Below are 24,011 nucleotides of genomic sequence, written 5' to 3'. Positions count from 1 at the left end.
ATTAACTTGAGTAATCGATCCGATCGAATATTTTAAAGTTTATAATAATAAAATATTAAGTAGAATCTGGAATTGAAAGCGTGGGGGTCAACTGTTTAGGTGGCGGCCATGCGTTATCCGAATCGAGCAACTTGCGGAGGCAGGCAGGGGGAGTAATAGTATGCGAGTGCGACAACGACATTTTATCTCCCAAACTCCAATTTGTGGGGCCCACCCACACGTGATCCGCACTGGTTGGATTGGATGCCCAAATTTCCTTCCATTGGCTGCTCCACCTCAGTGCTCACTTCAGTTATTTCCCTTATTTATGAAAACAACATTTTATTGCTATTTATAGGGTATACCAATAATTTGATCATTTTAATGTTATTTTTGTGAATGTTTTAAAAACCGGTTTAAACTGGCTGGTCGAATCGGTTGGACCGAGAACCGGGGAGATGGCGGTTCAACTATCATCGGTTTTACATTAATTTTTGAACCGGATTGAATTAACCGGTTTTTAGAAAAACCCGGTTGAACCGGTCAAAATAAACCGGTTAAACCGAATAAAAAGACATGAAAAAAAAATCATTTACATAATAAACTTTGGTAATTTTTTTTTTTCAAAATCTATTTAGTTTACTCTAATTAAAAAAAATATGTTATAAAATTTTTTGATGTGTTCGTATTCATCTAAAACTATATTTCTTTTCGGTATTATATTTTTTTTTACGTATATGAATTGATGTAAAACACTAATACTTATGGCTATATGTTATTTTAATGTATTTGGATTCAACTACAACTTATTTTATGTGTATTTTTAATATTTGAACTTGTAAGCATCAAATTCATAATTTATATATGTACATATGTATAGGAAAATAAAAAAAAAAACATGAAAAATATAGAAACCGGTTCACCCGACGATCGAACCGGTTAAACCGGTTGAATCGGAAACCGGTCACCAAACCGGTTCAACTAAAAAACCGGTTTTTAAAACAATGATTTTTGTGGTGACTTTTTTTTTTTATAATAAATAAAGATTTTTTTTTGTCACATGTTATATTCTTATTCATTTTGTCACATGTCATTTTGTGGTTATTTTAAATTAATTTTTATTTCACATGTCATTTTATCGATTTTTCATTTTATTAAATTCCACATAGTATTTAATGTAATAATAAATGCACACTAATTTCATTAATGAACTTTCACTTAATATCAAAATTACTAAATTAAAGCCTCATTAGTTTTATTTGTTTATTTATTTAAATTTAAAAGAGAAAAAAAAACACTTTAATTTTAATAATTCAATATTTTTCTTATAAATCCAAAGTTTTCAAATGTTTAGAATTTTATATTTAATTTTTGTTTTAAATAAATTCATATAATACATGGGTCTTACATTTAGTTTATACTAAATTAAATTTCATATTATATCCAAAAAATAATTTTTCGAAAGTTGTTTGTATTTCAAAATGTGTTAAGAGTTTTGGAACAATTTTTGTTAACAAAATTATTGCAAAACTTTTTTTTTCTAACAAAAATATAAGGAATGTACTATAATTCCGAAACATAATTTTATGAATTTAAAAAAAAAAATGTTTATTAAATGTTTTAAAATATACAATAGTGATGAAATGAGTTATTGTGTTTGAGCCTATCTATTGTGTTGTATATATATACTTTTATATTGCAATTTACTTAAACACTTTAAGAATGGTCTTAACAGAAGGTTTCTCTGTAAGGCCATGTATCAATATTTTGATCATATCATGCAAGTTATGTTATGAAACTTGCCAAGTTTTGAAATATGTGAACTTGGATGCATAAAATGTGCAATGACCCTTTAATTACATGTTGTTCTTGTCTAAGCTGTGTATCCACCTAAGAAGAAGATCATGCAAAGGCCGAAATAGGTGGTATGAAGTAATAACTAAATCTTTAGATGATTCGTCCTTTAACAATCATGGTCATTCATTGTGTTTCTTTGATTAATTTCAATCTTTGGATCATTTTGATGATGTCATTTTAAAATAAAATAAAATTAAATTAATATTAACTAAATTTGAAAGCTCTGTCTAACTGATTTAATTTTAACTTCACTTATAAAAAAGAATGTATTCAACTCATTTAAATATTATCATAATTTTTGAAAGTAATTTTGTGCCTTCCTGATTAAAATCTCATTCTTAACTGACATCTTTCGTATATTTTTTCAATTCACATTTATTATATGAAATGTATGTACAAGATTATGAGATATTGTCGCTCAATTTCAAAGAATCAAAGAATTCGAAATTTGATATCCTTTCCTTAATCATTGTTGAAAGTTATATATAAATCATGTGTTGTTCATACATTATGTTTTATTTAGACCCTTTGCAGCATCAAGTTCGTCATCCAGTTTCCTTTTTTAATATGATGTTCTTAATTTTTATTAATTGTATTCGATTTTTTGATTGTCATTAGTGTTGTATTTGATTGTGATATTTGGATTCATGAATAGTCTTGATTATAAATGTTAGTATTAGTTTTCCAATCTTTTACTTTTGTCTTTTTAACCTTGCATTTGACGTTGCACTCTACATGTTTGATAAAATGTCTATGAGAAAAGCATAGTGACTTTTGATTAACTGTATGTATGTATGTATGTATGTATGTATGTATGTATGTATGTATGTGTGTGTGTCTTACCTAATTAATTTTTTTTAGATTATTTGGATTGAACGGTAGTTGATGATTTAAAACTACCATTTACACTTCAGTTTTTTTAATTATCTACATTATACTGCTATTAATTTGACATATTTGCCTTAATATGTCCCTGTCTTTGAAATGTTATATATCGGTCATGGGAAACCCTTTTTGGTCGAAATCAATGAGCAAAATTTCGTATTTAAGACAGTCAATCTTGAAAATAGCATAGTTATGAAAAATTATAAAGTAAGATAAAAAAAATTATAGGGTATTAAGAGATTTGTAAAAATTACAATTAGTAAAAGCGTTACGGTTATTAGGAAAAAATAAGACCGTTAGCATTAGTAAAAATACAATATATAAACTAAATTATCACAATAGAATGAAATGTCATTATTTGATATTTCATATAATTGAAAGATATATACCAAATTACATTGATGATATACCAAAATTATTCAAAGTTACGTCAAGTCTAATGCAAAATTCTTGGGAACGCCAAATAAATAAAAACAAACATAAAAGCTAGCACTTATATTCATAATTAATTTAAAATAAACCAATCATTATTTAGAAAAGAATTTTAATTGATGATATACTAAAATTAAATCCATATAACATTTAACATTCTATAAATTATACTCTATGACTTTATTTTAATAAATGAAATAGTTGTCAATATTTAATATAGTGAAAAAATGGTATATTTGTTGTCAATATATGTTTAAATTAAGTAACTTTATTATGGAATGAACGTCTAATTAGAATGTTTATGTTTATATAACAATATAATTAAGTAACATTTTTAAATAATTGGCAATATATTTTTAAATTAAGCATTTATTTCTTAGATAATGTTGTTCCTTTCTAATTATTACTTTTCTCTTATAAAATAATAAAACTTACCAATATGCCTATATATTTATATTTAACTTTTATAAACAACATTAACACTAAAACAAAGCAATGGATTCAAGTGATGATTCATCTTCTTCAAGAAAAAAAGTTAAAAGTCTTGTCCTTAATGTTTACCCATCAATCTGTCGTCAAATTACACTAATGTAATTATTTATGATTTTGAAGGTACTTATATGTGACGGGGAATGTCGTTCAACTAATAAAAACAAAAAATTTTGTCTATAAAAAAGTCTTTCAACGATTATAGATATTTATCGATTTCAATGTATTTTCTATAAATTTCAATAATACCAATAAACATAATTTTTTTTAATAATTATTATACAATATATAGATATCTGTATGTTTTTTATGCGTTCACCCGCGTTAAACGCGAGTTATAATCTAGTTATCTCATTAAATTTCATGTTAAATAATAAAATTAATAAAATTATATATATATATATATATATATATATATATATATATATATATATATATATATATATATATATATATATATCGGTTATTATATAAGATTCATATGAGATTATAGCTATTCTATTTTACCACCTCTAATTTATATCAAGATATACATGACATATTTGAATATCATTATTTAGGGAATCACACAATATTTTATCTATTTAACTAATATTTCAATATTTGATTACCACTATTCTATTTTAGTACCTCTAATTTCTACAACATATGCATGGCATATTTGAATATCATTATTTTAGTGAATAGCTCCCTATTTTACCTATTTAACTAATATCTGACGATTATTACATTAACATTTTATATTTTTATACTATACTTATAGGGTCAAAAGACTTTGAACCTAGACTCGGAAGATACGGGTTGGGGTCAGCGAGGGGGAGATGTTTTGCATATGGGTCAAGTGTCGTCTTCAATAGTGCATGTTGTGGCCCCTATAAATAACCCATCCCCCTTTCATTTTCTCCATCAAACCAACCATTCCTTGACGTGTTCTTTCCCCATATCACCCTGCACCCTCTACTGCTACTGCTCTGCTTCGATCTTCTCACCACTAATTTACTTGACTTTCTTCATCATTCATTCAATCAAGGTTTCCCTTTTGTGGTCAAGGATCGAACAAAGAGTTTGGATTCCGCTTTGTTGCATCGAAGTCACTTAATCGATAGATAAAATGGATCAAAGGAAGCCGCAATCCAGAGGTTCTTCTTCGTCTTCTTCTTCATTTACTGAGAATCTCTTCGGCCCTAAGGATCCATCCGCCGCCACCTCCTCTGGCCTTTTCAGCTCTGTTTTTGGCCCCTCTTCCACGGTATCCTCCTCCCTCTTTTTGACTCTGGTTTCATCGATTACTTTATAAACCACACTTTATTTTTATATTTTGGTGGATCCATGTTGAATAAAGTATCAGAGCTTTTCTTCCAATCTTCAGTGTTCTATTATTCCATGGATTTGTTGTATGTGTGATTATGAATCCTAAACAATTGGACACAGGGAGATTGTTTCGTCCAACTAAGGAAAGAAAGTAATATGAATCAATGAATTCGCTAGCCTTAAATTTTATAATTTATATTTCAGGGTCTAGGCAAGGACTCTTCTCATTCTAAGAACACAGGAGCATCCAACAAGCAGGAGTTTGGAGGTCCATATGGAAGTGGCAAACATTCAACACCAGGTTGGTATAAAGTTGTCTATGGAGAATTTAATCTGATGTAAGTCAGAATAATTTATAATTACCTCATCATCTTTTTCCCATTTTTGGCAATATATAGATCACAAGACACAAAGATGCATTGGTGAAAAGGATGGGAATCCCATTTACCAAAATGAAACAGCAGAACCAAGCTATCTGAGTTCATCCATATATTATGGTGGCCAAGAAGTTTATTCTCCAAATAGCCAACCCTGTCGCCCTCACCATTCTGTGAGCATCTGCATCTTCACTTAACCTTTTTTTCACATAGCAACACTAAAAATGTTAAAACTAACAATATTTTCATCCCCATTTTGGTTGATTAATTAGTTCAAGAAAGATGGAGGTGATGAGGATCCAAACAATAACTCCGCTTCAAGGGGAAATTGGTGGCAAGGTAACAAGTTTTTGGCAATTCAAGTGCTCAAGAATCGCTAAAATATTGCCAACATTTCAGCCCAATTAAATATATTGTTTCTTGTTTCTACAGGTTCTCTCTACTATTAAGTCCCTTTCTGTTCTCTGCATGACGAAAGAGGGGGGCGATAATGGCAATATGGTAAATAATCCTAAAGTATGGCCAGAGCTTATGGTTTTTAGTTTTTTTCTCTGTGGGGGGTGTAGATTTTCTTTGAAGTTGTACATGAGCTGATGTTATAGCGCTCAGTTAATGTCTGTTTATCTATAGGCTTTTTCTTGATATGTTAGTGTGGTAAGTGGTAACATGTCTTCTCCAAGTGATCTTATCTATGGATTATATATGCGACTTGTAACCTTGGTTCTCCTCCTAATTTAGTTGTTTTCTGACTTGTAATAAGCCTTTCTTGATGTGCCAGTTAATAATGCGGTAGGATTCCTATATATTCTCACAAAGATGATATGCATTTGCCATTTGGTTAGGTGCATTTCACTAATTTAGCATAAAATATGCCTCTTTTTATGATGAAATATGCTCATATCATCAAGAAGTCTTTTCTCTCTTTATGTGTCAAATCGGTTCCTAGTCTACTTGCATCATTCTCTTTGATAATATGTATTGGGAATTTAACAAACCAAGTTGACCAACTTTATACAAACGATAGTAAAACACTTGGAATAAAAATTTTGAAAAACTTTATAATCCAAAGACAGTATTTATCGTGCTTCGATTAAAATGAACTATGTCCACAGGCGAAAAAGAAAAAGTGATGATTTTATTAACTTCCAAAAACAGTTACAATCATTCACAAACGATGCACCTTACTTGAGCTCTCAAAACAAAAGAATATTTCATGTTTACAACCGTTCCAAATGATATACTATCAACCTCACAATGATTGTTTTTTGAATGTGCTCACATAAAACTAGCCATGAATAGTGATAGGGGTGTATGTCTATTTATAGACAAGTATTGGAAATCCTAATTCTAATGGATGGAGCTCATCCGTAATTAAACTCTAAATGGAATCAACCAATCACATGACGCCATGCAAATGCTTCTAGAATCTTCAACCTTGGATGATGTTCATGGCCACCTACCATGCAAATAGGAGCACGTTATCAAGACCAACAACATATTCTTCCGCTATTGGAGTGCATTCACATGCATAGGAGCGCATCCTAATGCTGGAGCGACTTCTAGCGCATGTTGGAGCGTATTCTGACACATGTTGGAACAGATTATGATGTCTCCAACACATTCTCCAAATTCTCCAACAGATTCGGGACTTAACATATTTCCATCATGCACCTTCTCTGACTAAGAACATTTTCGCTCACCAAGAGCATCTTTGCTCTTCAAGAGCACATTTGATCAAGACTTCACAATCCTTAACACTATACACTTTGTTAGGTATATTTTCTTAAGTGTTAGATGATCTTAGTTTCTTATTTCTTTCTTTTAGGCCACAAAAGGTTTAATTGCACATTCTAAATTTCTAGTCCCTTAAACAACAATTTTTTGAAAATATATTACTTTTATCATATTTGCATTTCAAATTATTTTTCATAGCATTGATATCTATATCATAATTGTATTATTTATTGATATATCATTTATTTTATTTTTAACATTTATGTTATTGATATTTTTTCTATGGACCGTCGTTCTTAAACCCTAAAGAGTTTTTCATGGGCAGCTTATACGCTTCAGAGTTATTGAATTCTATTTATGTATTTCACCCTTCGAGAGTTTCGTGAAGTCGGTTTATCTTACTCGTTTATAGATTTCAACTACAACCACACATTTGATTTATCATGCTCATTTGAAGATCACAACTACAACAGATTTGATCGTTTATTTTTTAATTCCCTAAAACCCAATACATATTCTTTTGCTTTTGAGCCCACTAATAAAACTCACAATTTTTTTCTTATCTATGTTTCCCGTTTTATACACAACCCGACAGCAGAACAAAAGGTTGATCCCAATCTGGTACCCTCTCCATAAATAACCAATTCTCCTCCACTTGGGGTTCGAACTATTACCTTCTGACCCTCGCAATTGATATAGCCCCGAATGTACTCAGCCAATTCATCCCTACAATCACACACACATCTCTCATGGGAATAGAGATCAGATCAATCAGGTAAGGCACCCAAAAAATCTCCAAGATACAACCTTAAAAAACACTCGATGCAGAAATTATGTGTTGGTTGGCGATAGAAACCCGCAACGGACACTCTAGCTCCCCAAGACTCATATCAATACCCCAACTAAAAGACTGGGATACAAAGGACCGACTCACACCCAAGTCGAATAGCACAAGTACAATCAAGGAATTCATTGAGAATGTACCTACCAGAGTTATAAACATAAGCATATCATAAAATAACTGACATAATGAGAAATCGAAACGTACCAGTAAAGCACGACCTCGATCCCTCGGGGGTGCCACCCTACCCTGGTGCCCATCTGTAATCCTCAAGGTAGCTGGTGCTAGAGCATGCGTCGGCCTCACAGTGAGCAAGAGACAGTTGGCCTTAATATGGATAACTTGCTCACAGTGGTAACAAATCTTAGTGATCGGTAGTGGGGCCTGCTGACGACAATCCTTGGCATAAGGCCCCTCCTTGACACATTTATGGCATCCAGCTGAAGATCGACAAGCACCATCATCAACCTTGCAGCACTTGCCACAAGTGCGGCCCCTCTGTCCCCGAGGTCTCGAATCAGTGGGATTGAACCGCTTTTCTGCAGGTTTTGACTGTACAAGAGCTTGCCTCAACTCCCTCGCCTGGAGCTCTATCTCAATCTACCGCATCCTCACAACCTTCTATAGCTCAACGAGAGTACCATAACGATGGTGACCACAAAATGGTGAATATCCATCTTGAGCATGCTCAAGTACCAGGTCATTTGACCTTTCTCAGAAGCAGCAAACTCAGGACAGAAAATGGACCTCTCAGTAAACATCTTGGTGATCTCCGTGATCGTTTTAGTACCCTACCTCATATCCAAATACTCCTGATCTGGCCTCTCCCTCTCCATAAATGGAACATACATCATGTGAAACATCTCAGAGTACTGCCCCCAAGTCACAGTAGCCCTCTTCTTAGGAGTGTACAAGCTAGTTACCAATCTACACCAATCCTTTACCCCTAATCGGAGAAGGTCCAGGGTGCACTTGACCTTCTAGTCAGCAGGACAAGAGCATGTGAAGAAACACCCCTCCACATCATACAACCTAATCATCGCCATGATCTGGTCTTGAACTCCATCGAACACCTAGGGCTTCGTATTATTGAAGTCCCATTACTGGAAAACCCTCTCCCGACGAATCCCCTCGGCAGCAAAAGTCATGGTAGCTGCCGCAACAACAGCCTCAAAAAGTGCAGCATATCGATTGTCGAAAATTTCAATCATGGCAGTCTTGATAGATCCAAACAACTCCAAAAGCGATCCCCAGACAGCAGTAGCCACCTCAGCAGCAATCATCTCACGAATCTGATCCTCGGTCAATCCTGGCCTATCCTGGCTACCTGCTCTGGCTCATGAACCTGATCCCCTCGTGAGCACCATACTTAAAATAAACTAGAATATATCAGAAATGTTGCATTTCATACTATAAAATCTATTCTAAATAAATGAAACACTTTAGGTTGCGACTTCCTTGCTATGCGTACAAGTCCTGTGCTTCTAATAGTACACTACCTTCCACACTTACCCGTATTTCTCTTAGAGGATCATCACAAACTGACCTAACAATACAACATCTAGGATATGCATGCATCCTATCCTCACTCTCTCGAGAATGGCGAAACACTCCTCAACGGGTCAGTTGCTCACACATACATCCATAAAACTTCCACCAACCCTGCAACACTCGTGAATGCGAATCATACATAACACTGGATCCTATAGACAGTTGAATACTTTATTCTACCCTAAGCCCACAACTAGACAAGGAATAGGTGATAAGGCTAAACCAAATATTCTTAGGCTATAAAATCTTAGTTAATATGATGCATTCACTTACAAACTACAGTAATTATGTAAATTTCATATAATAAGTAACCCTGGTCTATCAAGTATCATATATTAGGCAATTCTATCATGCAATTCCTAAAGATTCCTAATCTATCACTAGCATACTACTCTATCATAAACATCATATCAAATAACAATGTGGTAATTTGGGGTATACATTCTTGCTCCAACTGATCGTACACATCGCATCATTCCTTGGTTACTTTCGAAAACAATTTGAAAACCGTTTTAAAACTTTTGCAGTTCCTTAGTTTGAGTCTGGATTCACACGAATGCTCATCCAATTCTCTCAAACCAAGACTTTGATACCAACTTGTAACAACCCATATATCATAGAATTTTAAAATTTTCAAAAACAACCATTATCCATAATTGTTTACAAGAAAAACCATTGTTTCAAAAGTAATATCATATTAGAGTGTTACAAAAGTCAATATCATGAAAAATAGGAAGATGTGCACAATCAAGTCTTCGCCTTTCCACGATCCTCTGAAGTACCATAAATAATGAACTGAAACTGTAAGCCAAAGCTTAATGATTTCCCCTAAAGTACCATCACAGAACATAACAACAAAAGCATGCAAATATTAGCCTTTAGCCTGAATGGATCGTCTCGCAGGGCCTACAGCCTATATGGACCGCTCTACGGGCCTTCGGCATGGTTAAACCACCTTGCAGGGCCTACAACAATCTGAACCACCCTGGGTGTCTTGGCCTTCATCATAAAGCAGGATCGCCTCAATCTAACCACAATATGTCAACATATGTAGCAAATAAACATAACACAGATCCAACAATCATAGATAATCATACATATCTACTAATCAACCATATACTAGCATAACACTATCCCATAACCAGGATACATATTATAGCGGGCCAGGCTTGGTGCCTTCAACCCACAAGTACAGTGAGGAAAACTCACCTCTCAATCTGACGAGTAGTAGAAAAGTACACAACACAGAGTACAACTCCAACACTAACTCTACCGATCACCTAAATAAAACTAGTGTCCTAAGCTTAGTTAACAATCCCAAGAGACCTAAAATACCCCAAATACTCTTAGGTCAACCTTCGTCAAAAGATCAATTCAACAAACCAGTCGAGTCAACCCAATCGAGTACGTTGGGCATTCCAGCTGAACATGGGGCGTACTCCTCTTAGCCAAGAAGTCGAGGGTTTGACCACGTAGACATAGCGTACCATTTGGTACACCCAACGTATGCACTTGGTCACCTCAACTTCTTAATAAGAGCTTAATACATCAAGTCCTATGTCCAAATCCAGATTTAAGCCTAAATATCATTATAAGTCATAAAGTTTCCAACTTTATGACTTTGCATGGCTAGAAGTACTTAATACCAATAAACCCTAACTTCTTAATCCATTAGGAAATCATAGCACATGCATGGGGAAGAACTAAGAACCAAGATCATATTTTTATGCTTGTAGACATCTCAAAATATTTGAAGGACGACTTATATGGGTTGGAGCATGCTATACTCATAAATGTCAAGACTTGAGACCAAAATGTTTCATGAATCAAGAACTAACAATATCTAAAGAAATATAAGCCAAGTTTAGAACATTATACCTCTTGGAGGTTGCTAGATAGAGGAGGATTCTAGATACAAAGCTTCTTCAATTTCTCAAGGTGATTCTACTTCCTTCATTCTCCTTCAAGGTCACCAAAATGTACACCAAAGATCAAGAATGCTCAAACAAGAGACAAGGGTTTGCTAAGATCGAATGAGCTGATGGAGGCTGTTGAGAGAAGAGACTTGGAGGCCATACTGGTGTTTAAATACGGTCCAAACCCTAAAAATTAGGGTTTAGGGTCTTACCACATACGTCTAGCGTACGTTCCCACACCCAATTATTTACAAAAATGCCACTTTGAGCCATTTTCCAACATTTCTCATACACAAGGGCTAAAGTGAAATAATATTCATACTTAATTGTGACATGTTATTTTGGATCCTAGCCTTAATCATTTATTATGGGATAAAGTATTAAGGATTATTGTCATCCAACTAAAACTATCCTTTTCTATATAGATGTCTACTCCTGGTGATGTTTCTGCTCCATCGTCGTCTACTCACCTCTCGGGTTTCTCCCTACTATCTATCGTGTCCAAGGTGACCTTTGATGGCACCAACTACAATGATTAGATGTGTAACATTAAGATGAGTCTTCGATTCGAGGGAAAAGAATATGTCCTTGATGAAAAATTGTTAAAATCCATGAAGCCACTATTACTCTAGAACAACTAGCCTCCTACAAGAAACATTATGATGATGCAACAAAAGTTGCTTGCATCATCACATCATGGTCACTACAATGACTCCCGAGTTGCATATGTTCTATGAGGACTACTGGCCATATGAGATGAACAATGACCTTGTGGAAAAGTACCACAAGAGAGCTCGTCAAGTCCCTCATGGATTGCAAGATGAAAGAGGGAGAGTCTATGTGCAACCACATGCAAAAAATGCAAATATACGTGGAACGCCTTGTTAGGGTCAATGTGTATTTTAACAAGGATTTGGCCATTAACATGGCCTTGAACTCCTTGCCAAGTTATTATGATCAGTTCATTTTGGCTTATCATTTGAATAACACAGAAACCACATTGGCCCAACTCTACAACCTGCTACAGATTGTTGAGTCAGGAATGATGGCAAAAATTTTGGCCCCTTCCACTAATACTCCCGTTCTCGCCATTGGACAAGGCAAAGGGAAGAAGAGGAAGGCTGCTTCTAAAGCTAATCGGAAGAACAAGGCCCAAGTTGGGTCATCTAGCAATGGCCCAAAGGCAAAGCCCAGTTCAAACATTCCAGTTGTTAGTGACCCCAAATAGGTCAGTTGTTACTATTGCAATGACAAGGGCCATTGAAAGGGGAGTTGCCGCAAGTATTTGTAGGACATCAAGGATGGCAAGGTGAAGCCATCGTCAGCGGGTATATATACTATTCAAACTAATCAATCACCATCTACTAGTTCTTGGGTCCTTGATATAGGATGTGGTTTTCATATTTTTTATGAATTTTAGGGGCTAAAAGAAAGTGAAGACGTGGAGCATGGAAGGATAAATCTGATCAAGGGGAATAGGCAATCTTCTCCTGTTACCAAGATTGGTATTTATCATCTTTTGCTTAGTATTGACGTTAGTTTAGATTTGATTAATTATTGCTATTCGTCAGAAATGAAATGAAACATTATTTCATTTCATGCATTGTTCAGACAAGGTTTTCTTTACTCGTTAAATAATTTGACTGGTTCAATTTTGGTATATAAAAATGGTATTTTTATATTTGAAGCTTTATCTTGTAATGGTGTGTATGAAACAGCGACGTGTGTTGATAGCTTAGGAAATATTGTATTTCACATTGATCTGTCTAATGGTTTAGACAAGGCATGCTTGTGGCATTGTCGTCTTGGGCACATTAACAAGTAACGCATCACCCAGCTCCAAAAGGATAGAGTGCTGGAATCATTTGACCTAAGGTCAAATGATGAATGTGAATCTTGTCTTTTTTTGTGCAAGATGAAAAAATCACCTTTCACTGGATCTTGTGAAAGAGGTGAAGGTTTGTTGGACCTTATACACATAGATGTATGTGGACCCTTCAGATCCACAACAAGAGATGCCAATCGGTTTTATGTAACGTTTACGAATGATTATAGCAGGTATGGTTATATATACTTGATCAAATATAAATCAAAAACCTTTGAAAAGTTCAAAGAGTTTAAACATGAAGTCGAGAATCAATCAGGAAAGAATATAAAGATGCTCTGATCTGATAGAGGATGATAATATCTTAGCATCGAGTTCCACAAACCTCAAGTAATGTGGAATAGTTTCACAACTGACTCCTCTAAGGACGCCACAACTTAATGGTGTGGCTGAGAGGCATAATCGGACCATGTAAAACATGGTTCGTTCCATGTGATTCGATCCACTCTTCCCATCTCCATTTGAGGGTATGCCTTAGAGATAGCCGTCCATATCCTTAATCTTTTCCTAACTAAAAAGGTTGCCAAAACACCTCACGAGATGTGGACAGGGAGAAAGTTCCCTTGTTAGCACATATCAAAGTATGGGGTTGTGAAGCTTTCGTTAGATGAGAGCCTCATGACAAGCTAGAAGCTAGAAATGAGAAGTGTATTTTCATTAGCTACCCACAAACGTCTTTTGGATACTTGTTCTACGAACCTAGTTAAAACGTGGTCTTTGTAGCTCGAAGATGAGTCCTTCGTGAGAGAGAGCTCATATGTAAAGAGGACAGTGGGAGCACAATTGACCTTGAAAAGATTCAAGAGTCAACAAATGAAGGAACCTTATAAGACATTAACACTCAACTAGAGGAAGAAATTCCAGTTAAGCCAATTGACAATAAATTACCTCTTCGTCGTTCCAAAAGAGTTAGCATGCCACCAATGTTCTATGTTTCGATATAATGTCAGATGGTGATACGTTTATCAGTGTTCAAACACTAGTAAATTTGGATGAGCATGCTAACTACAAGGAAACGATGGCAGGCCCTGAGGCTTCAAGGTGGAAAAAAATGGACAGCGAGATCAAATCCATGTATGACAACCAAGTTTGGAATTTGGTTGATCAAGAACCTAGTCGAAAGACAGTTGGTTGCAAATGGATCTTCAAGAAAAAGACTGACATGGATGGAAATGTGCACACTTTCAAGACATGACTGGTTGCGAAGGGCTTTTCTCAAACCCGAGGGATTGACTATGATGAGACCTTCTCACCAGTGGCCAAGATAAAAATCTATTAGGTTAATGCTTGCCATAGCTGCCTTTCATGATTATGAGATTTTACGGATGGATGTCAAAACCGCCTTCCTTAATGGGAAGTTGGATGAAAATGTTTACATGAGTAGGCCATAGGGTTTTGTTGATGCAAAGTTTCCTAATAAAGTGTGTAAGCTTGAGAAATCCATCTATGGATTGAAACAAGCATCTCGCAACTGGAATATTTGTTTCCATGAAAAGTCAAAGAGTTTGGTTTTCTATAAGTGAGGATGAGTCATGTGTGTATGTCAAAGCTAGTGCGGGTATAGTAACTTTTCTAGTATTGTATGTTGATGACATACTACTCATGGGAAACGATGTTCCAACCTTGAAAGAAGTAAAATCTTGGTTTGGAAATTGTTTCTCTATGAAGGATCTAGGAGAGGCTTCTTATATTCTTGGGATAAGAATTTTGATAAATAGAAAGAACAGACTAATTGGACTTAGTCAAAGTACATACTTAGACCATGTAATAAAACGGTTTAGTATGGAAAATGCCAGGAAATGAGAGCTACCTATTCAGATAAATGCTAAATTGAGTAAGACTCAAAGCCTCAGTACAGATGAATAGATAGTTGATATGAGTCGAGTCCCCTATGCTTCGATTGTAGGATCGGTCATGTATGATATGACATGTAGTCTCCCTAATGTGTCCTTTGCTTTAAGCATGGTCATTTGCTATCATGGAAATTCTAGTAAAGCTCATTGGACAGTTTTTAAGAACATTCTCAAGCGTTTTCAAAGGACAAAGGACATGATTCTAGTCCTTTGTGGCAGTGATACGTTGAGAGTGACTGGTTATAGTAACGTTGTAACGTCCCAAAAATACAGTCTAAAAATTTCTTTTTTAAACCATTTATAAAACCATAAATATCTTCATCCTATAAAATCATAAGTCATGTTTCACAGTCACACGTCAAAATATATCAGAGTATGAACATCCCAGGTTAAACAAATGGTGTGTGCACTGCAATCTTCCCGAGCTCCTCTTTTGAAAACCGAGTACCTGAAACCAAAACTGAAAACTATAAGCACGAAGCTTAGTGAGTCTCCCCAATCTACCATATACCATACACATATCACATGCAATTAGGAGATACGGGCCCCGCCCACACTCCGCTAACTAGGAGATTCGGGCCCCGCCCAAACTCCGTTGTCTAGGAGATTCAGGCCCCACCCACACTCCGCTCTCTAGGAGATTCGGGCCCCACCCACACTCCGCTCTCTAGAAGATTCGGGCCCCGCCCACACTCCGTTGTCTACGAGATTCGGGCCCTGACCACACTCCGTTGTCTAGGAGATTCGGGCCACACCCACACTCCGCTACTAACAAGCATACAAGCATCACAAACAACATGTATATCTACTCATATCAAGCAGTCATATATCTATACTCAAATAATACTACGAGATTTGGGCCCCGCCCACACTCGGCTACTATGAGATTCGGGCCCCGCCCACACTCACATGTATAAACAAACACATACAAGTATGACACAGACAACAAGTATATCAATCCAACATGCTGACTGGTATCTATACTCTGATAATAATGAGATTCGTGCCCCACCCACACTCAACTACTAACATATCACAAATACGGGCCGGCCTTGGTGCCTTAGACCCGTTCTTACTGGAAGAGGACTCACCTCGTGCTGCTGAAGTCCCGCGAATAAATCCTGGGCTGCTGGCTGATAGAGTATCAAGCTGTCAACATCCAAATAAACCAAATTACTAACTGGATCCCAAATACATATCCATAAGTCCTTGCTTGAGTAAAAGACTATTTTACCCCTAACTTAGCTTGATTCAAAGCCAAGACCCAATCCAAAGGCCCACTAGTCTGATAATCAACTAAAGCCCACCCAAATCCTTCACATGGTCTTACTTAAAAAAACCCAACCATTTATTTGGTCCAAACACTTGGCCATCCAATAGTCCAATATCTCATAATCTTCAAGGCCCAATAATGGACCATCTATGGCCCAATTTTCCAAATTAGGCCCAAGCTTGTCTAATGGGCCTTATCATGTAGCCTAGTCCAATACTCTAGTCTTTATACCTGTTCCTGGATGGTCCATCAATAGTCCAAAACATCTAGGCCCGACAGGAGGCCCAAGTCCAAACCCAACAATATTAGGGTTTTCACATGAAATGACGATTAGGGTTAAGTGCTCTCACTTAACCCATTAAAGACTTAACCCATTAAGTCCATTATTCCTCTAGGTAAATGATATGGGGTAATTTGGGCTTAAAACACAATCCAATCCCAATGGCCCAAAAGTGGGTCCCAATAAGCCCAATCTAATAAACTCACAATTAGGGTTTCTAACCCAAAAATGGCCAAATAGGCCCAAAACTAATCTTTAAGCCCATTGGGGTTTTGCTAGTGGGGAACCATCCACTACCACCTCGGGTAATGGTGGTCAATGGTGGCTTGCGGCGGCGACAACCACCATTTCCAATGGTGGTGGCTTGGAATCTTGACTCAAAAATCACATATTCAAATTCATATCCATAAAATACCCACTCCCACACATAATAAAACACACAGCCACCCCTCTTGGTGGTTGGTGGCGACAAAAACAATGATAGTGGCGGCAGCCACCACCTTGAGGTGGTGGTGGTGGGTTTTCCGGCCAATAACTCGCATATAGTACCTCCCAAGTAGTGAACAGCCTAACTACTCGACCGCTCATGTATTCAGCCACCTCACAGGTGGCTGCCATCACCGGAGTAAGCAGAAAAGGTGGCCAAAAAGGTCATCGGCGGCAGCGGTGACGCGTCCGACGTCGAACACGCACAGAAAGGGACATAGGAGGGGAGAGAGAGATGACGGAGGGTCTTACCAGGGGCTTCTGACTATTTGCAAAACTAGAACTCGTTGTACATGGCTTCTTTTGTGAGTCTCGGTGATTCCTCCGGCTGCCACGACGTCTCCAGCAGCACGTTTCGGTGGTGATGCTACAATGGCGAGGCAGCAGGCGGTGGACGAGCTTGGCGACGAAAGCGGCGACTGAGGAAGCTCTTGACGATGGCGGCTGAAATCCTTGCTAGTTTTAGGGTTTAGATGAACCAACGGCAGGAAAAAGGATGGCACCGATTAATCCCGTGCCCATCCAATCTTCATGCAGTTTTGACACTTCTAGTCCCTCCCCTTCAAAATCTTTTCAACTTAAGTCTAGAAGTTACCCTTTAGCCCCTGCCCCCAATAATTTAATCAATATAAGTCCGAATGATACAAAACACCCCCTGGCTTCTAAAATTCTTTTCAAAATAAATCCCAAAATTACACTTTAACCCCCGAAACTCCAAATCATGACATTTGACTCCCCAAAATCAACACTTCGATAAATATCATGGATTTTTGGGCTACTAATAATTTATTAATATTTATTTATTTATTAATAAACGAAATGTTACAGATACCGAATTTCAAACAGATATAGACAACTTTCGTTCTCAATCTGGTTGGGTGTTCACATTAACTGGTGGAGCAGTTACTTGGAAAAGTTCCAATAAAGACACAGTGGCTGATTCTACTTGTAAATCAGAGTACATAACGGAAAGTGAAGCATCAAAGGAAGCGGCCTGACTGAAGAACTTTATTGGCGATCTCGGAGTAATTCTGACCATTCAGGAGCCAATGGAACTTTTCTACAATAATGAAGGTGTGATTGCTTTAACTAAAGAACCGAAAGACCATGAAGTCAAGACACATCGACAGAAAGTATCATTATATCAGACATAGAGTAGAAGAAGGTCATCTCATAATGAAGAGATTTGCGTTAGACGATAATCATGCAGATCCTCTCACAAAGGCTCTGAGTAGGATTAAGCATAGTCATCATGTTAGGATTATTGGTTTGAGAGATGACATTAGTTTTAGTAGTTAGATGATTAGTTTGAAACTTGTAACAAAATAAATGTAATTGATTTTTGGTGATTAACACTTCTAGAGATTATTTATCAGTTTGTTTACTGCCTTTGTCGATTATTTATTCTTGTGTTTCATTTTGCATGTTTTACTTCCAAATAATTTAATTATTCAAATTCCACAGTCACTCATACTTTGGAAAGTAAGTAGTGAATTAAGATTGTCATGAATTGGATTATATATTGTCTAAAGGAGTTAGACATAGTAATTGTATTGCTACAACATTCATGAGTACTTAGAAGTGGAGATTTAAGTATTGGATAAACTCACACTTAGAGAATTACTTCATGGATTATATCACAAGTAATTCTGAGACAATAATATCTTATATTCTTGAAACAGAGATATATGAGTTGTACTTTACAAGTCAGTTATGCATTGGTATTGCGAAAACGCGTCAGTAATATGATGATATAAAATGCAGTATCATGTATGAATTGGTGTGTGATAACCGTCAAATTCAAGTCAAAGTCAACAAGTCAAAGTCAACAAGTCAAAGTCAAGTCAACAAGTCAAATCGGTCAATCTTGTATAATACTTGTATGATTAAAAGTTATTCTATGAAAACGTACATTTGTATGTCAAGAATTCGAGTGTCTCGGTAAATCTATGTGTTTATCAATGTGAAACCTTAAGAAGGGAGTTAAACGCATCAAAACACGGCTATGAACCCTTTTTGGGACTTAAAATAATCATAAACGAAGTATAACGGGGTCCATGGACCTTGCATTGCAAGATTATTCGATGAAAATGGCTAAAAGTGTATCTCTCCCAAATCTCTCTCAAACTTTTTATAGTCAACCGGGTCATCCCGACCCTTAAATTGACCAAAAACCGCTCGAATCGGTGAGTTATATCGAAAAACAACTAATTAGGACTGAAACTCCTCTTAGGAGCCGAAACTCCTCTTAGGAGCAGAACCTCCTGTCAGAACCGAACCTGTCAGAAGCCTCTCGGACCGAGCCTCGCAGTCAGAAGCCGAGACCGAGCTTCGGTCCCTCCTCCCCCCTCGCACCTTCGGTCCTTCTTCTTCCCTTCTCTTGGTTCTTAGCTTCTTAGAGCCGAACCTCGCAGGTTTGGTCCCTAAAGCTGATTTTTGACTACTTTCGCCTATTAAACCCATTTTTGACATTTTTGACGGGATTTTTTTCACCAAATTCATATTTTTACCACTTTTAACCCCCAAAACTCATATTTTATTTATTTCTCAAGGATTTATTAATTAAAAATCATTATTTTATATTAAGAGGATATTTACCCTACAAGTGGGTCAAGTGTGCCCACTTGCCTTCCATGTGTCACCTTCTCACTTGCCACCTTATCCACATCACATAAACCAATGCACACATCACTTCAAACTCACAAGTTGCTCCAGCAACCTTCTATATAAATAGATCCCTGGAGGATTTCTTGATTTACTTGCTCATTTCAAACATACACACTTCTCATATCACCTCAAGAAAGCTTCTTTCTCTCTACTTTCCACCACCTTGTGCAAGTGTTCTTGAGTGGCTACTGCACTTTTTGGTAAGTATTCCATCTAAACTCAATTTTCATTCCATAATTTCATAACACTCTTGGATCATTGACTCATATCTTAACACCAAAAATCGTTCTTAGGATCATCCAAACTCTCACGTATTCATCAAGTGTTCTTGACTTCATACTCCTCGTCTTCGACCTTCCACTCTTCCAAGAATCACTCAAGGTGAGTTCATACCCTTATGTTTTCTAGTTTTATTTAGTTTTCATGGGGGGGTAATACAATTTAAACACCAAAACAAATTTGAAACTTAACTTGACAGCTTACAACAGAAAAGTTGTGACCTGTTCACAAACTGTTTTACCCAACTTAAACTTAATATTTTTCAAAAATGCTTAATATGAAAATGGTTCAAGTTTATACCTTTAAAATGACTACTTTATCATCTCCATACAATTTTTCTACAATTTATGGTGATTTTTACAAAACTACCTATCACTGCAGCAACGAAATCGGACCAGGTTGTGAAAATGAACATTTTCACATTGGTTTGAGATCACCAAAAATTATAAGAAATTTGTGAACATAGTAGACTCTTTTTCCAAACTCTCCAAGTTTACGGATTTAGTTTTTGACTTACGATGATTTTTCTATAAATAATCTAAAACAGTGACAGTTAAGAGTTAAATTGTTAAAACAAGTTTAAGAATTATTCACACCTTGTAACATGCTGAGCAAGGTCTGTAAGATTTTATACTTAGTATTCTCAATGTCATTTTATTGAAATACATGGTCATGCATAACAAGGTTTCATTTACAACATAAAACATTTTGATAAAACTATAATAAGTATAGTTTGGACACCTCAAATAGTAATACTATCGATTTACAAAGTGAGTATTTTATTACAAACTACGTGAACATGTTAATGAATAAATTTGTGAGACATTCATCTTCAGAGTACTATTTAGTAGAACAGAAAAGTCACGTAGTTATAGCTATAATCTCTTGTAGGGAGAGCGTGATAGTTGTATATAGATCTATATTGGGTTTGACAACCTGCACCTAAGCTGCTTGCAACAGCTAGACCGGCAGGTCTGGGGTGACAAGTGTCATAATATTCCGACATGTGAAGAACGTCGAGTACGAGGTCCTCGAGTCATAGTATGTTTATAACAACTCACATGGGAAATTAACAAACACACCGTTCACGGGAATTTAAGGATTTCACGAAAAGGAGTTTTATTTAAATATAAAACCACATATAAGTATGATGATTTACTTACATATACTAAGTCTTGGTTCAGTTAAGACTACACTAAACCTTTTATAAAATAATGGATTCTCTGGAAACAAACTTTAAGGAACAACATACATTTTTCATTCATAAATTCCTTATGAACTCACCAGCTTTAATGATGACACTCTTTCAAAAACAACTTGTATTCTCAGGTAATCAGTATTACGGGTAACCACAAGACTTTTTGAAGGCAAGACGCTAAGGCGTAGATTTCTTTTGAACTATTTTGACATCATATGTAATTTATTTGGAAACATGTATTTTGCAACGATGTAACCTTTTAAATTATATGTATGATGGTTGTGTTTACTTTCTTCACTATGGTTATGACACTGAACATGACGTCCTCCGCCCCCGAACGTTTCCGTCGTTCCGGTTTGGGGGTGTGACATGGTGAGTAAAGGATACAAGCATATAAGTCAAATTTTATTCGTTCCTTTTTCCCTAATAGGAAAAGAGATATATTTAGGCCTCTCGATGATTTGGTGTTGACTTATAGTGTTGGGTCCAACCAGGACTCAATTGATGTGTTCAATTTGAAATCTTATGTCGTCATCACAAATCATAAATGAATAAACAAAAATTGGACAATAAGATTGATTCTAATCCATGTCTCATGTATGTATGATATCTAGTAGAATAGAGGAATATTGGGTCCCTTATCTAAGGACCAATGTTTGTTTAGTTCGGAGTTCGGTAGTTGCTTTGGAAAGCACACTCTGTTTTTTAATTTGGAAGTTGTAATTTAGTTATAGACTTATCCAAGTGGGAGACTATTGGATTAGGTGTCTAATCCATTAACTAAATTATTATTAGCAAAGTCCTTTTGGGTTGCCCTCAAACCTAGTAAGAGACTGGAATGTTATTTGGAGAGAGAGAGAGAGAGAGAAAGAGACTAATTTATTAACTTATTATATGATTAATAAATCAATTAGAAATCAAAATAAATAATTTATTAATATGTTTTGAGAAAAATATATTAATTCGAAATTATATTATTTAATTAAGAATTAATCAGAAATTAATTGGAATTAATTGGATTAATTAAAAGTAGAAGGACTAAAAGTGACAATGTCCAAAATTTGAATATTGATTGATTCTAAAACCTCTCTAGGAGAGGGGACTGTTCTATAGGGGATTAAGGAGTTTTCTTGGAGTTATAAGATGCTTAGGGTTGCTTGGGGGGAAAACAAAAGGGTTAGAGTTATCCAAAAGGAAACATGTCTTTTATGCACCTCCTTAAGCCATATAAATACCCCAAGGCATAGGTTTTTGGTTTTCACTCTTCCAAGGAGCCTCTTAGAGCCAAAAATTATTTCTTCTACTCCTTTATCTTCAATAGCCTCCAACTGCTAGGGTTTGGATGTGAGCCATCAGAGGCACGAGATTTCTAGTGTTGGCTTTCTGAAGCTCTGCAAAGAAGGGTTACTAGCTTATTTACAATAATAAACTAAAAAGTATATTTTCTATTATCCCTTCTCCTAAATCGAAAATATCAATGAATTTTAGGGTTCTTAAATTCAAACTTTTATTTACATATCACAATGAGAACATAGATCCTTTAGGGTGTATACGAACTTAGGGTTTTAGGTTTTCTGCCAAAAATATGATTTTTGGTAACTATAAAACCTATCATCCTTTTCAACCAAAACTTCTTCATATTCTTCTTCAGCTTCTTTTTATGGTTTAGATACGCGTGGGCCTTCATATCTTTTCCTACTTCTCAAGGAAATAACACTCACATTGTGCTTTAGATTGTTTTGAGTGTGCCCCAGTAACTTTCCTTGAGATTCCAGACGACCCACACAAGTAGCAAGTTGAGACACATGTTGTTCCAGATTCTTGATACTAGCTCTAGTTTCGTTCTGGAATGTTTGTGTGCTCGTGGCAAGACTTTTTACAATATCTTCTAAGGCCACATTGGAACTACTGGGTTGCTGATTTGAAGACTGATTCTGAAAATTTTGATAATTTTGCTACTGATTATTCTGAAAGTTCTACTGATAATTCGGTTGTTGCTGAAAACCCAAAGGATGTTGAATTTGTTGTCTTTGCTAATAATTGTTCTGAGAAAAATTTGGAGTCTGATTAAAGTTTTTTTTTGTTGCTGATATCCTCCGACAACTTTTACTGGAGCCACATCCTCTTGCAATAGTGGAAACATATTTGTTTGGTGTTCAGTCTTCAAGCAGATTCCACATTATTTCTTTGCAGCTGCTTTTTCATTTGTAATAATAAAATAGCTTTCGTTAGATCAGAAATTTGAGACTCCAGATGAGCATTGCTGCCTTTTTTTACTCCCCTTGGCTGATCTGTGTACCACTCGTCTTCAGTTGTTGCATACCACTTGGATCGTGTGAACACTTTCGGAACTGATATTTCTACCCTATACCTGGGTTGCAAGAAAATTCAGCCTAGGATAATCCAAGAGGACACTTACGATTCTAGGCTCAAAAATCGTAAGCCAAATTGCTAGAAGGATTTTATGTTTGTTTGAAGAAAAAAAGAGCTAATAATTTTCGTGTCCCTCTTCTCAAAAAGAAGATTTGTTTATATAATAGACGAGATTAGGGTTTGCCTCTTAGGATTGGCCGTCATGGGTTGCTTTTGAAGCAAGTCAGGGTAATCCGGATTTTAATGAGGATTTAGGGTTTCCAAACCTAACGAATTTCAAAATGAGAGGGGAGTCAATAAAACACCAAACTTAATTTCGTAAAACTGTGCAAGTCAATAGAACAC

General features: G+C 35.9%; 1 protein-coding gene across 1 annotated transcript; it reads left to right on the top strand.

The window, feature by feature from the left end:
* Positions 1-4,542: 4,542 nt before the first annotated feature.
* LOC111912278 (uncharacterized) lies at positions 4,543-6,089 on the top strand. Its single transcript, XM_023908006.3, has 5 exons — positions 4,543-4,891; positions 5,158-5,254; positions 5,352-5,503; positions 5,603-5,669; positions 5,763-6,089. The coding sequence occupies exons 1-5, from the start codon at positions 4,754-4,756 to the stop codon at positions 5,777-5,779; spliced, it is 471 nt and encodes a 156-aa protein (XP_023763774.1). The 5' UTR covers positions 4,543-4,753; the 3' UTR covers positions 5,780-6,089.
* Positions 6,090-24,011: the final 17,922 nt, after the last annotated feature.

The sequence above is a fragment of the Lactuca sativa genome, chromosome 2 (genome assembly GCF_002870075.4).
Source record: "Lactuca sativa cultivar Salinas chromosome 2, Lsat_Salinas_v11, whole genome shotgun sequence".
NCBI lineage: Eukaryota > Viridiplantae > Streptophyta > Magnoliopsida > Asterales > Asteraceae > Lactuca > Lactuca sativa.
Note: the sequence above shows the minus strand (reverse complement) of the source record. Positions and strands in the feature narration are given on the sequence as shown.